This window comes from Poecilia formosa, unplaced genomic scaffold, assembly GCF_000485575.1.
Source record: "Poecilia formosa unplaced genomic scaffold, Poecilia_formosa-5.1.2 Scaffold31, whole genome shotgun sequence".
NCBI classification, from domain to species: Eukaryota; Metazoa; Chordata; class Actinopteri; order Cyprinodontiformes; family Poeciliidae; genus Poecilia; species Poecilia formosa.
Genome location: NW_006799970.1, coordinates 2,795,965 through 2,810,518, shown reverse-complemented (window position 1 = coordinate 2,810,518; position 14,554 = coordinate 2,795,965). Strand labels below are relative to the sequence as shown.

Here is a 14,554-nt window from a genome sequence, read left to right as displayed (position 1 = left end):
ATACGTTATTCGCCCTTAAGTGTTCATATTAGCCTTTTATAATGGCATTTAGTCAAATTTGTGCTGCGTTAAGGATTTCATTTACGTTTGACTAGGGTTTACAAAACAAAGCAAAACAACCACCAACAGTTAAAACTGACAAAAACGACAACAGTTGGTTCTGTGTGAGCGCCTCCCAATGCTGTGGCAAGTCATGACAAGATTTAATCTGAAGGTTTCATTCCTTTATTTTGTTTCAGTAAAGTCGCTGGTCGTGTGGAAGTCGAACACTTTAATAACTAACTGAACTGAATAATAAATTACATTGTGACTTACATGTGTCCTCAACTGATTAAAAATGAAAATAAACCCAAAGGTGATTTTGTATTTTATTAATAAAATATATGATTTACAGAAAGAAAATTTGAGCTGTAATTCTTACGAGGGGAAATTTAGGTGTAAAATGTATATACACTACATTGCTTTGTAATATGCTTCTATATATCTCATTATTGCACCTCCTCATATCTATCAACAATATTATAATTATGAATCAATACAAACAGTTAATGTTGTTGTTTAACTCAAAATAATACATACTTATTTATGAATCTATAATCTTCTCTTAGTCTTTCAGTGAGGAAATTCACACTGTCCATATCATCGACATAATAAATATTTATTATATCTATGGCTCATGCTGTTGCAGCAGCCAGTCATAACAGAGATTCTGTACAAATAATTGCTATAGAAGTACTTCTGAAAACCAGCTCCACATTAATTTAAATATGCGTATTATTTATTCAGGAAGAAGTGACATTTAACACATCTGCCATGTTGATGAATGTAAGGTGAAGGGGAATAATTGTTTGACAAATGAAGCAAAGTGCAGTACAGTAAATCCTAAAACAAAGATAAACAAAAACATTTTATTCACCTAATAGTATTTGTGCTAAAAGAACTACGTGAAATATACGGTATAAAAACCAAGGAAATTATATTTAATGATATTTAATTCAAATGATTCAAATTCAGCTTCGTGGCGTCTGTCTGGTTATTATATGCTGAATTGGCTTGCCATACTACATCTGTTCCCTGCACAGAAAGAATCCGGAAGCCATATTGTGTGCTGCTGCCCAAAGCGTGTCGCCACGGAAACGGGTTGCTAGGCGGCATAACAAAAAAGACCAAATTTATACGCGCTTGCGTCAGAGGGTAACGGCGTATCCATGGTGACGGAACGCCATATATATATATATATATATACACACACACTTACACACACTGTTCCTGTCGCTTGTTTTAGCACAGTTAGCGTATTAAAAGTTGCAATGCGGACTATCTTTGAAAATGAAACGCATGTGAAGTAAAATCTGACATATTATACAAGGGTGACGCGTGTTGTACATTATTGTAGAACAATTACACAGCCGAAAGTAGCAGTTTCCTCAAGTAGATTTCAAGTCCTCGTCTGGTCAAATTCTGCCTTTTTGTCGTTTTACTCCCGGTGAGTGTGGGCTGCTCTCGCACGTACGTTATCACCCATTCACTTTAATAACTCCCCATCATGAACAACTTACATCGACGGAGTTAGTCATCCCGGTTCAGCGGCACACGGCTCCGTTAACGGCAATCCGGGACACAACGTCCTCCGTGAATCCTCGTCTCTGACGTGGTTGCAGCTCTGACTAATAACTTGTTATCCCCAACTCTTCCCTTTTTGCTCACGCCTGTTCACACATCAGCTGCAGCATGGAGCCCTTTCACAGCAGCATGCCCGCCCCGACACATTGTCTGACATCACAACCAGAAAAACGTAGTATTTCAGTTTTTTTTTTTTCATTCTTTCATTCAGGAATTTTTTTTTTCTCCCACCCCGTCTTCCCGCGTTTAGCTTGTGGAGCCAGTCCCCCAAGCCGAAAAAGAAAGCCTCCCACCTGCCACATTCCCGCTGGTGTCCGAATGTAGGCTTCACAGTGAATCACTTTATGTTCGGATTGCAGTGACATGCTCAGATTTCCGTCACTGCTGCCCACTGTCCAGTCAGTAGTTACACACAGCCGATTTTTCTGGGGGAAAAAAATGTTGTGAGTGATGCTGATTGTGCTGAGTAACCCCCAAGATAAAGTCTATTATCTTGAGTAGGGGCGAGCATTAAAAAATGACCTACAGGGGCAGCAGCCCGAGATTTAACACCCCTCCTCCCCCCCACACACCTATTTTTATCTCAAACACATCAGACATAATTATTTTAATTTGTCTGTAAAGTCAGGGCTCAGATCTGGACATTATGTCACCCCTGAATTTAGAATGCTCTAGCTGCAACTCAGAAAAATTGGCTCGTTTTGCTGTTTTTTTTTTTATGGCTAATTACCACTAGCAACATAAACAGATGTTATGTATTCATAAACTAAAGGAACAATTTCACAAATGGAGGTTGTACCATGTATGCCTTTGATTTAATGTAATGTAGACCATCAAAAGTGCCAATGAATACTTTATGATTTTTTTTATTTATGGCAGCCATATTGATAAACTAATATACCCATATACTAAACTCTGAGATAATCCTCAAAGTATCAGTTCTGTTGCACTTTATACATTTTTGTTTACATAACCTAAGAGCTATCCCCAATCTTCAGCTTGATACACAATACTAGAGCAAATTACCTACCCATAAACTTAAACTCAAACTTCCCCGACATGTCAGTCATTTACTATCATATCTTACCTTTGTGAACCGGAAGAAAATCTGGACAGGTTTTTCTCATACAATGTGTAAAAGAGTTTAACACATTGGTAGATGATTTCAGACTGAAGGGTTTTTAAAGTGTTTTTGGGAGTCTGTAGCTGAATGCCTCTGGTCTGGCAAACTCCATCTATCAATGGCAAACTATCACTTTCCCAATATAACTCTGGGGGACATTCTTGTTTCCGACTGGGAAGTGCAAAAGTTCAACTTCCGAAGACAAAGAGAACAGACAACAACACCAAGCCTTAAGCGCATGCCACACACTTCCTTCTTTTTGTTGTTGTTGTTGTATTTCAGTGACTGGATTTTACTGCCACACACCACACTGGTGTATAAATACTCCAATATTTTCTTAGAATCAATGTTGTTTCTAAAAAAAAAACAACAAAAAAACATTGTCATGTCATTATTTTCCTTTAAGAAATCACAAAAACAAAGGTCCTGGAAATATTTAACATCTACACACTTTAAGCTTGATGTGTCCCTAACTATCTATATTTTTTTGAATGAGTGAAAGAAACATGCAAAGGGGTAGGGCATCAAAACAGGCTCTAGTTCATACTGTTCTGGGTCAAAGCCCTGTTTTTATGTTATTTCTCAAATTGCAGTTAATCCATTCATGGAATAATACCCGACTTCAGATTTAGGGAGTGTTCAAGTGCTCAGATCAAAAGAGGGCTTTCCTCTCTTTTTATTCATTATGAGTCCTACGGGTGTGTCCTGAGAAACGTTTAAGGAGGATTTCCCTTAAAGTTTGACGGGACTCAGTCTTAGAGAACAACTCCAGGCTCCATGGGTGTAAATAAACCCACATTTTGGAGTTTTTCCCCCAAACTGCCATTATCAACAATAACTCTTTGAAGAATTAATATGAGTTACAACAACATTTAATTACCCTTTGAGGTCAATAAAGAAGTTTAGAATTTGAATGGAGTCTGAATTTGAATTTGTACCTTTCGTCTCATGACTGAACTTGTGATCTGTTTGGACAGGTGAAAACAAATGTACAAATTAGTCAGTAAAGATTAGGCCTGTCTTGGGTTTACATTACATTAATGTTATTCTCCCCAAAACAGGAAAAACATTTTAGGTATTATAATATCATTCATAACCATGACCTAAGAATGTTCCTATATTACATACGCATCTTCATGGTCCTATATAGAAACTTTCCATATTTATCACCCTTGTGTTTCTTAAAATTTCCTCTCAGACATTGTCAGACGGTGAGAAATATTTTTTGCCTGTGATAACATAAAAAAAGAGAATAGAAAGTCTATTATTATCCGTCGGCGAGGTAAAAAGCTTCTGGTCCATTCAGTGGGAGAGGGAATCCCTCAACGTCACCAAGGATACCAAACACAACATATAGTCAAATATGGGCATGTACGTCAGCGGAACTCCGAGGCGGGACTTCGTAGCTAGAAAATGCCTAGCTGGTACTCGCAGCGGATGGCTTCATTCATGAGTACAACATCTACTACGCTGCACCGTGAAAAACCGGCCGGCGTCCGCCACGGACTTTCCGTTAAAGGACCGTACATGGATCTATAACTTCGCGGAAGTGTTTTTTTCTTTCTTTTTTTTTTTCTTTCTCTTGAACAGCGGATAAGTTAGAGAACAAGCGGGATTTTACAAGCGAACCATATCAAAAGCAGATTGAGTTCAGCTGGAGCGAGTTTTCCCTCATCGCGAGGACTTGGATTAAGTTTCTTCATGCAACTTTTTTGGAAAGAAACCAAGACCATCTCACTGGGAAACAACAAGAAACTTAACGGTAAGAGAAATTACAGACGTGCGGTCCAAAACAGCTGGCTGCGGCTGCACGCCAGCTCCTTTCGAGAATCACCCAAAGAGATGCATAAAAAAAGGAGGCTTGTTTTTAAGAAACCTCATCGGGCTTTAGGCTTTAATTAACTTTCTTGCCAGTAACATCATCTGCTTTTCCCCCAACAGTTAACCTCTCCCTTAGTAACCTTCTTGCTGCCCCGCCGCTGCAGGTGACACCGTGCGCTCCCTGGTTACCGCAGGTGCCGCCTTCTCCTTCAGTCCCTCCGGGGAGATGTACCAAGGGTTTCCCGGCGACCCCGACAGCGGATCCCGTGGAAGCTCGTCTCCGTCCATAGAGTCCCAGTACCTATCCTCCGTGGACTCCTTCGGGAGCCCGCCCACCACCAGTGCTCCGCAGGTAAGTTCGTGTTAAGACAGGCTAGCATCTGCTGCTTCTTAAGATGGGATGCAACTGAATTATTATTATTATTATTATTATTATTATTATTATCATTATTCGTAATTTTTCAGAACCGCTATAATGACACTTTTTATGCCGCCATATTTATATAAATAGAGCAAAGGAAACTGGGTCAAACGCGCTGATGTAAGATAATTCACAATCTACTACAAAGATCTTATTAGTTTAGCCTTACGTTGACTGTAAGGAGTGTGGATTCAGTCAAAGTTTCCCAGTGATCTGTTGCTTGCGGCGGTGGCGGCGGTTCTGCAGCGCTCTCCGACAGCGTGCTCCGTCAACGGCACGCCGCGCCGCAGCTCTGGAACTCCCTGCGTAAGCTCCGCTCTCCGCTCGCCGTGACGTAAATGCGCGTTCTATTTTGGAGCGCTACGTCGCGTTGCCAAGGGGAACACCGGGGGTGTGACGAGGGAGGAGGAAAAAGGAGGGAGGGAAACGTTCGAAGAGAGGAACGATTGGTCGGCGTCGGCAGCTCTCTGAGCCGCCTCTCCCAATGTCTTTACACGCTTTTAGATTAATATTAATGGCAGTCGCTACTCTTCCTCGGCTCTAAATAAACCCGGAAAAAGGACAAGTGATAAATCTGAACCTTCTATTTGCGTTTTTAGACCCATATATAGTTCATTTTGTGTAACTTGGATAGATGGGACAAACGGAACCTTGTTCCTTTACGTCCGTTTTTTGACTGGTTTATTACAATTTCATCTTCACAATCTAACCTGTAGGTTCAGCTTTCTAAATCAATGAAGTTTAATTCATTTTCACTTTCAGAGAAATAATTGACATTCAGAAGCATACGTACTTTCTAACGTGATCCTTCTTCTAAGTTGCAATCAAATTCAATTTATTATGCCAGTTGGTTAAGAGTTATCTAAGAAACCCCTGCTGATCATACTTTACCTTTTTTCCTGTGCAAGAATGTAGTGACGGTGCAAAGGAACACGTTGTTTCCACATATTTTAATTTTGCTCCTAAGAGGCTTCACATTTGTTTGTTGCATTTTAATTTGACTCCTAAGAGCAATTAATTATTATAGGAGTCAAGCAAGTTTATTATCAGTTTAATGTTGAGCTAGTAGTAAACGACATCATAATAATAAGGATTTCTTCAAGCACCTCAATAGGTCAGTGTTATCAAATAGTTTGTTTTTTTTTTAATGTGGGATAGATAAAACCACATTAAAACAGATTTAGTACTTTAACTTCATGTGGCAGAAAGTTGTGTAGAATTTTGTTGGTTCTGTTTTGATACTTTCGTATTATTTTCATGATGACAGCATTGTAAAATGTTCATAAAGGGGATGTGAAGAGCCTGAAATAGATCCTTCTTAGAGGATACTGCAAAGAGACTGACAGGATTCTCGACTAACAAACTAAATAATTAAATCTGAGAAGAATCTTCTCAAAGTGTTACTTACTTCTAAAAGAAACAAACATATGTGCTGTGATGTTCCCACGTTTTCCAGCACAACTTCTTTTTTTTTTCTACGCTCATTTGTAGGTTATTTATTGATTAATATGTTGCATGTGATTGCTTGTTATTAATTAATTAATTTATTTGTTTATGTCTAGTCATTTTGAACTTATTACTCTTAGGTATATATATATTTTTTGCAAACTTTGTATTTATTACCTAAGATGGAATAGCTTTCAACAATAAGTAATTTCCCCTAAGGGATTAATCTATTCTATTTTATTCTATTCTATTCTACTAGCCTATCATTATTAGATTTATATCTAAACTAGTTTGATTTATAAACTCTCGACGCCCTGTTTTTTCTAACGTTATTATAGATTGCATGGTTTTATTCTATTAGATTGCTGATTCATGAGTTTTGAGTGTCTTTTCTTGTATTTTTTTTCTTTAACTGGTCAGTCTAATTTCACAGTTACTGAAATCTAAAATCGTTGTATTTCCTGGTCAGGAGTGCGTTTCAGCGGGTGCTGGCTTGAGCATTGTGGGCAGCGGGCCAGGAAGCGGTGTCGGAGGGGAGATGCCAGGTTCATTCGTGCCCACCGTCACCGCCATAACTACCAGTCAGGACCTGCAGTGGATGGTGCAGCCAACCCTCATCTCCTCCCAGGCCTCCGGGCAGAGTAGCTCCACTGGCACCTCGACCATGACCCAGCCAGTGTCGCTGGTGGACCCGTATGACATGCCGGGCCCCAGCTACTCCTCGGGGTCCTGTTTCACCCCTCCCAGTTCAGAAACTCCAGTGCCGGCGCCGGGTCCCATCCGGCAGTCCAGACCCCGCAGCCGCCGTGCACGAGACGAGTCTGTGAGTGAAGATGGAGATGTTGGTGTGTTAGTAAGTCTGTGTGCTTGAGAAGATTTGTATGTTGAGTTGAAGGTAAATGATATGAGAGAGGACAAAGGAAGTCAAATTAAGCTATTATTAATTCTTGTTGACTTTCTGGGTTGTGGTTAACGAGTAGAAATGCTACAACTTATCCTGACGGCCTTTTGCACAAGCATTCAGAGAAACAACGCCGTAAAGGGTTGTGGAAAAAGAAAAAAAAACAAACTTTGATTTGTCAGCTAGGATTATATTTAGACTGCAAAAACACAAAATCCTACCAAGTATTTTGTCTAATTTCTGGTGCAAATATCTTAGTGTCCTTAAAACAAGACAAAACGTACAATTAACCTTTCAGGAAGAAATAGGAGCTTCTTTTAATTAAGTTGTTCCTTATTTTATAATGTTAAAAGTACTAGTTCCACTGGTAGATTATTTCACTAATAACAAAGCAATTTTTCCATGCTATTAGTGAAATAATCTGGCAGTGGAACTGAAACTTTTTCATCAATGTTAAGGAATTATTTGCTTAAAACAAATGCCTATATTAATCAAAAGTTACTTGCAAGTTAGTTTTGTCTTATTTGAAGTGTACTAATGTTTTTTCACTAGAAATTAGATCAAACATACTTGGTAATAGTTTGTGTTTTTGCAGTGTACGTGTGTTTGCTGTTGTCAGTACAATTTATTTTTCAGTCAGATGACGACTGAGGCTAACAAGAAAGAAATTTCTAATCCAAGCAATGTGTCAAAAGGCAAAAATAGCGTGCTCATTGCAGTGTGTCCATTATTAACGCATATATTTTAAAGTTGGAACCAAAACTTCCAGCCTCTAAATTTACTTTTGTGATTGCAGCTAACACCTGAGGAGGAGGAGAAGAGGCGCGTTCGCCGAGAGAGAAACAAGTTGGCTGCTGCCAAGTGCAGAAACCGCAGAAGGGAACTGACAGACAGGCTGCAATCGGTGAGTTGAGCCCTGTTTTGGAAGCCGGAATGAGTGATGATCATAATTATGCTGTATCTCTAAACTCCCATTGCATTGTGAAGTATGTTAATAATGGTTTACATTGGTGCACGGGGGCTTGGGTAATAGTGAGTTGTGTTCAGCTGTTACGGGAAAGAAATTATGGTTTGAAGAGCAGCTATTGTACCTGCGCATTTCTGACCTAATTAGGGAACTTATCTGTAAGGCAGCTTACATGTTACCTGGAAGTCTCGAGAGTGTTTCTTCTGGGAGAATGCAGTTCCAGGCAAACGCCAATCGTAGGAAAGAATAGTTTTGTTCCTGCTCCCGAACTCACATCTTCAAGAAGGAATGAAAGGAGAGAGAGATCGACCAATTTGCCCACAGTAACGATAAGTTTGGTTTGAAGTAGTCTGGCCGAGCATTTCAAACCCAAGTGTCAAGCAAGGAGGTGGCATCTTTCAATTCAATTGAATTCAATTCAAAATTGGGTTATTTATCCCAAAGGGAAATTAAATGGCGTCTTAACTCATCTCATGCTGCGGATGCTGTGGGCAGACAGTCTTGCAACAAGGAGGAGCCTCTTACTAAAGATTGTTGCTGCATAATAGTCTCATGACTGCTATGCTACGCTAACAGCCCAATTTCCGGGCAGCAGAGACGATGTTCCTGTAACTTGTCCTGGATTACACCATCAGTTGTTGGCAAGCACTGCTAATCCACCACATTTGATTTCGCCACTCTGTCTGCCTTTATGGTTAGAACGCCGGGCAGATAAACACATTGGTGTCTACGTCATCAGGCTATCACTGTTTACCACTTGCCTGACATAGTGGTATATTTCACAAATCTTAAAAAAAAAAATGCAGGACTATCTCCAGATTTTTCATCGTCACCTCAAATTAACTGCTAGAAGGTCACAGACCTCATGGGGCTCCAACAGGACGATGAATCCAAACACTAGCTGAAACCGCCATCTTGAGCCGGTTGTGATAAGTGGTCAAAAAGTTTGTCGATGGCTACAACATGTCTGTGGGATCCCTGTAACTTGCTAAGGAACCTTCGGTCAGACATTATTGTGGATTAAGGCATATGTCGGGTAGTGTAAATTTAAACTTGTACCCCTAAATGTGGTGCTTAAAAGTAATTGCAGTCGCTTGTTGTTTAACTATACCTGTTGATGAAGAGTGAGTGCAAACCTCTGACCAGAACTGTAGATTTTCTCACAAAGATATCCAAGTAGAAAATGGGTGTAGCTGACATTGACCTTCCTCCTCTTTCTGCCCACCTTCATCCACCTTTCTCCTGTTCCCCCTCCTGCGTCCTCTCGCTCCCTGCAACTCCGCTCAGGAAACTGACATACTCGAGGAGGAGAAGGCGGAGCTGGAGGCCGAGATCTCCGAGCTGCAGAAGGAGAAAGAGCGTCTGGAGTTTGTACTGGTGTCCCACCAGCCAAACTGCAAGATCCCGTACCAGGAGCAGGCTCAGCAGGTCTCAGTGCAGTCCCAGCTCGCTCCTCAGAGCCTGCCGCCTCCCGTCTCCATTGTGGGCTTGACTGTGAAGGAGGACTCTTTCTATCTCCCTCCTGCCTACTCTGCTCACCCGGCCCCCACACAGCCCCAGCTTCCGTTGCAGCAGCAGCAAGTCCAGCAGCAGCAACAGCAGCAGCAGCAGCCTCAAGCAGGGATGATGCAGGAGGTAGAGTTTTCTAGTTCTTTCTACGGCTCAGCTGAGCCAGCACCTGGTGGGCCATGCCTTATGGCCAGTGACAGTGGTGGTGGTGTTAACCATGACGATGCCGCCATTGGCAGTTACAACACCTCATACACATCTTCATTTGTGTTCACCTACCCAGAGGGAGCCTGCGGGGTCAGTGCCAACCAGCGGAACAGCAGTAGCGAGCAGTCATCTGATTCCCTGAACTCGCCTTCGCTGCTGGCGCTCTGACTGACCGACAGACACATGCATGCACAGATTACCACTCACACGCCCAATGCTCACTGGACGCAGAGGCTGACACGCGTACGCGCACAGTGCCAATCAGTCTCCCAGATTGAGGAAAAACAAAGTGCCAATCATTCGAACCTGATTGGGTGACAGTTTACACATCTGGAAATATATTCCTATCAAGAGCCATAGAAATAAAATAAATAAATTGCACATCAGATCGAACCTTTAACATTTGAGCTACAGCAAAGAATACATTCCTGTTTTGTATTTAGTCGAATAGTTGTAACAGGGCACGATTAATACGTTTCTAAAAAATAAAAAATAAAAAGTGCATTAAGAAAAACCTGCAGAGCCTTGAAAGATTCTTCAGACCTCTTTAACTTTTCCACATTTTGTCACATTAAACCACAAACTTCAAAGCGTTTCTTTGGGACTTTATGTGACGGTCCGGTAGAGAGTAGGCGATACTTTCTAAATGAAAGGAAACTGATTTCTCACAGATAAAGTGCATTTCTAAGGCGATCCTTTGGTGGCGTTGGTGTCATTTGGTTTACGTCTCTGACATCTTTGTGCCTCTAGAGGCTGTAGTTGTCGTCCATTCTTCCTTTCAAAGTAGCTCAAACTCAGACATGCTGGCTGGAGAGCATCAGCGAACACCAATTTTCAGCACCTGTTGTGGATTTTGAACTGGATTTGGGTCTAAAGTTTGACAGATCCGTCGTAACGCAGACACATCGGTTGATCTAAACTCTTCCGTTAAAGCTCTGCTTGTATGTTTGAAGTTATTGAGCTGCTGGAAGGCGAACCTCCACCTCAGACTTAAGGTCTATCTCCAGCGTTTATCCTCCAAGGTTGTTCTGCGTTTATCTCCGTCCATCTGCCAGCCAACTCTGAACGCATACTTGCTTGTGCCCTTTGCGCTGCTTGTTGAAAATTGCGACGGGCTCTCCTTGTGGCTCTCTTTCAGCAATTCATCAGTCTTGGAATTTTTCTGTAAGAGCCATGACTTGCGGGATGTACCACCGGTTGATGTTTAGTAAACAGATTCTCCCACCCGAGCTGTGGATCTCTAAAGCTCTCCCAGAGACATCACGGGCCTCTTGGCTGCTTTTGGATGCAAAGTGACAAAGTGTGGAAAATTCAAGGCGTATGAAAGCTTTTTGCAAGGGACTGCTCGTTACCAGTCTAAAGTGCTCTGATTTAAAGAACTGATTCACAATGAATTTTTCTTATTAAAATACTCTCATTGAGTAAAATAGATTTTATTGCTGCACCCCAACACGCACCAGTGCCCCCACCTTGTTCCCTCTGTCGGTTGCCCTTCTGCAAGCGCTCTTGCTTTCATTCTTGTCCATTATCTTTTTTTTTTTTTCCCCTCTTCGTGCTCGCTGTCGTTGAATGTATTTGTGCAGATCTGAAATAAGGGACCAAGGACAATTTGTTCGGGGTCTTTTCTTGTGGAAGACAGACACCGCTCGCTCACCCGTAACCCTCCATCTGCTCGGCTGCTCTATATGCTTCTTCATTTGCTGCTTGGACTTGGCAAGTTGAGGATCTGAGTATCACAGCCTCCTCTAAATCTTGTGCTTTCTGCTTTAAAAAAAAAAAAAAAAAAAAAAATCAATCTTCCACCGTCTGCCTACCTGCCATGCGACCCATTTCTCCCCATCTCTGTTTTTTTTCTCCTCTTCTGTCTCTTTTATTTCTCCCTCTCTCTTTGAAGTCCTCGACCACTGAGAGCCCGGAGAACCCCTCCAGCCCCTGGGACCTTGAGTGAAAAAGCCGGCGCAACTAACACTCCCCACTTTTGCACCCCTGTCATTCAAGGATCTGGACGTCCAAACAAGAAGAGCCTCTCCTTTTTGGAGCTCACTGCTCAGATTCCTCTTTACGATTTGAAACAGCAGCTACACGTCGCACTTAACACGCACACGGATGCACAAAGCGCGACACGAAATGCCACTGTCTTCTGCTGAGCCATTTTTTTTTCATATTGTTCGCACAATGGAGATTAGATACATCTGCTGTGCTGGAGAGTCAAAAGCGAATAGGAACTGAGTGGAGGCACGGAGGACAGACGCCTGCGGAGAATATCCTGTCATCCGTTTTGGGTGTAGATGTGATAAAGTAACAAAAAAAGAAAGAAAAAGAGGGACCAAAAAACGAGAGGAAAGCACTTCTGCGGAGATGTGACCTAAAAAAAAAATAAAAAAAAAATACATCTTCACATTACAGAAACTCAACGCCTGGGGTCGACGCGCTGAGTTTTCTCTCACCGGCGCTTTCAAGTCTCTGAAATCTGAGGTTTTAGCTGCAGCAACTCAGAGTTTTATCAGATGTGAACCAATGCATTCATACAGAGGAGGGACTTGTACCCGTTTTATTTTTTATTTTATTTTATTTTATTTTTTCAAAGTGTTTCAGACAACCTCTAAACGTTGGGCTCGGTGGTCTCTGCTTCCTGTTCCCTGTTCTCCCTGTGCAGAGCTGAGGAGGCGTTTATTGTGAGTGGGGGATCCACTCTGAGACACCTGGCCCGTTTATTTCTTTCTTTATTGAGGTTGAAACGACGATCCGAGCACAAGGCAAGACCCGGAAAGAAAAAAACAAAGAAAAAGAAGAAGAAAACAAATGGAGAGAGAGAGAGGGAGAGAGAAAGAGAACATGGGGCTGATGTTGTGGAGTGAGTGTCCTTTTTCTTTTGCCTGTGAATTTGTAAATTTTTTTCCCTCTGTATTGTTTGAGTGAAAACTGTTATATATTTCAGTGTTTGTTTATGTGACTCATTGTTCTTGCTTTGTCTTGTACTGTTGCCATTTTTTTTTTGTATTATTATTACTTTCAAATTTCCGTTTTGTTCAATTTATTCGGGAGATTTCTTCATAACTGTTACTATTACTGTTTTGCGTTGTAGCCAGTTTGTTTGCTGTTGTTTTTTTTAAACTATTATTTTATTTTATTGTATTTTCATTTGGCAACTTTAGAGGCATAAATATGTGCACTACAAAAAAAAAGAAAAAAAAGATTGAATTAAACTTTTAAATGCATATACATTTAAACGGTAACATGTATATGTATACGTGTTATGTACCATGATTGTAATGTATGAATGTCTGCAGATATAAATGGGATATTTTTGTCAATGAAGAACAAGGTAAAAGTACAAAAATATATATATAAAAAAATACATATTTTTATAAAGCAAGAAAAAAAAAAAGAATTTAAAATACTGCCCTGTCCCTGAACATGAAGCACGATGTCACTGCCTATGTCGATGTGTATTTATGTTTTATAAACGATATAAAAGCACTATCCAATTTACATTTATTGTATGTTTATAACAATGATGTTAGAAGATTGTGGTTTTTGTTTGTGAGGTCTGTCCCAAAGCTACTGACCCCTTCACACCTCCAGTGAGTGAATGTCAACAACAGATGTGTTTGTGACTTGGTTCATTTTTAAAAGGTCAACATTTCGCACACACGCACGCATGCACACCTACACACACACACACACACACCTGCACACACAATGCATATCTGCTCTGCACTATCGCCTTGCAAATTTGCAGAAATGTTTGTTTGAAGGATAATATTTTGTAAAATGTGTTCTCAAAAAAGCTTAAAAATTTTATTGTGTTCGCAAAAGAAAAAAGAGGCTTTATTTTGATCTAATAAACTTGCTTATTGGAAAAACATCAGCATGACTAAGGGTTTCTGCAAGGGTCTTAAGAAGTCATTAAAAATTAAAAATTTCATATATACTGATTAGGCATTAAAGTCTTAAATATTTAAAAAATTTCCAATTTGATCTCAAATTATATATCGTTATGTCTTTCATTTGTGCATTTATTCAGATGTTGCTTGTGCCATCTTCTTTTCATTATGTTATTTCTTGAGAGATGTGCTTGGGAACATTTGTTTCTTCTCTTAATTGTTACTCTTGCTGAGAAACCGAGGTGCTATTGCATTGTTGAAAAGCTATAAATCCCATAGTGCATGGAACGAAGAAGCCTAGTCAAAGGAAATGCACCATTCAGACATTCAGCTTTTCCTGCAAACCTGCAAAGAAATATTGCTTTAAAAGTGGACGATTGCAAGTTTAGGCAAAGAAAATCCAAATGTTTTTTTGTTAGGTGAGCCGCTATCTGCTCCTTCTTCATCATGGGAAAAAATACATTTAACTTGAAAAGAGGGACTTTAATAAGGCTAAAATAAATTGTAAGCTACAGTCGTGAAGCTAGCTATTTACTGTAATAAGATGTTGAAGTTAGGTGGGAATAAATGGCAAAGCAAACAAACTCAAATTTAGTCTTAGAAAGTTAGATTTGTCTTGCTTAAGCTGAGGAGTGGGTGGAAAAAAATT

At 40.5% G+C, this 14,554-nt stretch overlaps 1 protein-coding gene across 3 annotated transcripts; it reads left to right on the top strand.

Moving 5' to 3' along the window:
* Positions 1-4,205: 4,205 nt before the first annotated feature.
* Positions 4,206-13,886, top strand: fosb (FBJ murine osteosarcoma viral oncogene homolog B). Of its 3 annotated transcripts, XM_007549490.2 has the most exons (6): positions 4,206-4,508; positions 4,732-4,919; positions 6,904-7,287; positions 8,132-8,239; positions 9,590-9,937; positions 10,095-13,886. In XM_007549490.2, exons 1-6 carry the CDS (start codon positions 4,448-4,450, stop codon positions 10,158-10,160), a joined length of 1,155 nt encoding a protein of 384 aa, XP_007549552.1. In that variant the 5' UTR covers positions 4,206-4,447; the 3' UTR covers positions 10,161-13,886. The 3 variants fall into 3 exon arrangements, with proteins under 3 accessions (XP_007549552.1, XP_007549551.1, XP_007549550.1); XM_007549489.2 differs by having other exon boundaries at positions 6,904-7,257; positions 9,590-13,886; XM_007549488.2 differs by having other exon boundaries at positions 9,590-13,886.
* The last annotated feature ends 668 nt before the right edge of the window (positions 13,887-14,554 follow it).

Bases quoted from the DNA above. Each gene is read 5' to 3' on its own strand.
- fosb (XM_007549488.2), top strand. From the start codon at position 4,448: ATGCAACTTTTTTGGAAAGAAACCAAGACCATCTCACTGGGAAACAAC. The intron at 4,509-4,731 runs GTAAGAGAAATT...CCGCCGCTGCAG, and splicing joins AAACAACAAGAAACTTAACG to GTGACACCGTGCGCTCCCTG. The intron at 4,920-6,903 runs GTAAGTTCGTGT...TTTCCTGGTCAG, and splicing joins CCACCACCAGTGCTCCGCAG to GAGTGCGTTTCAGCGGGTGC.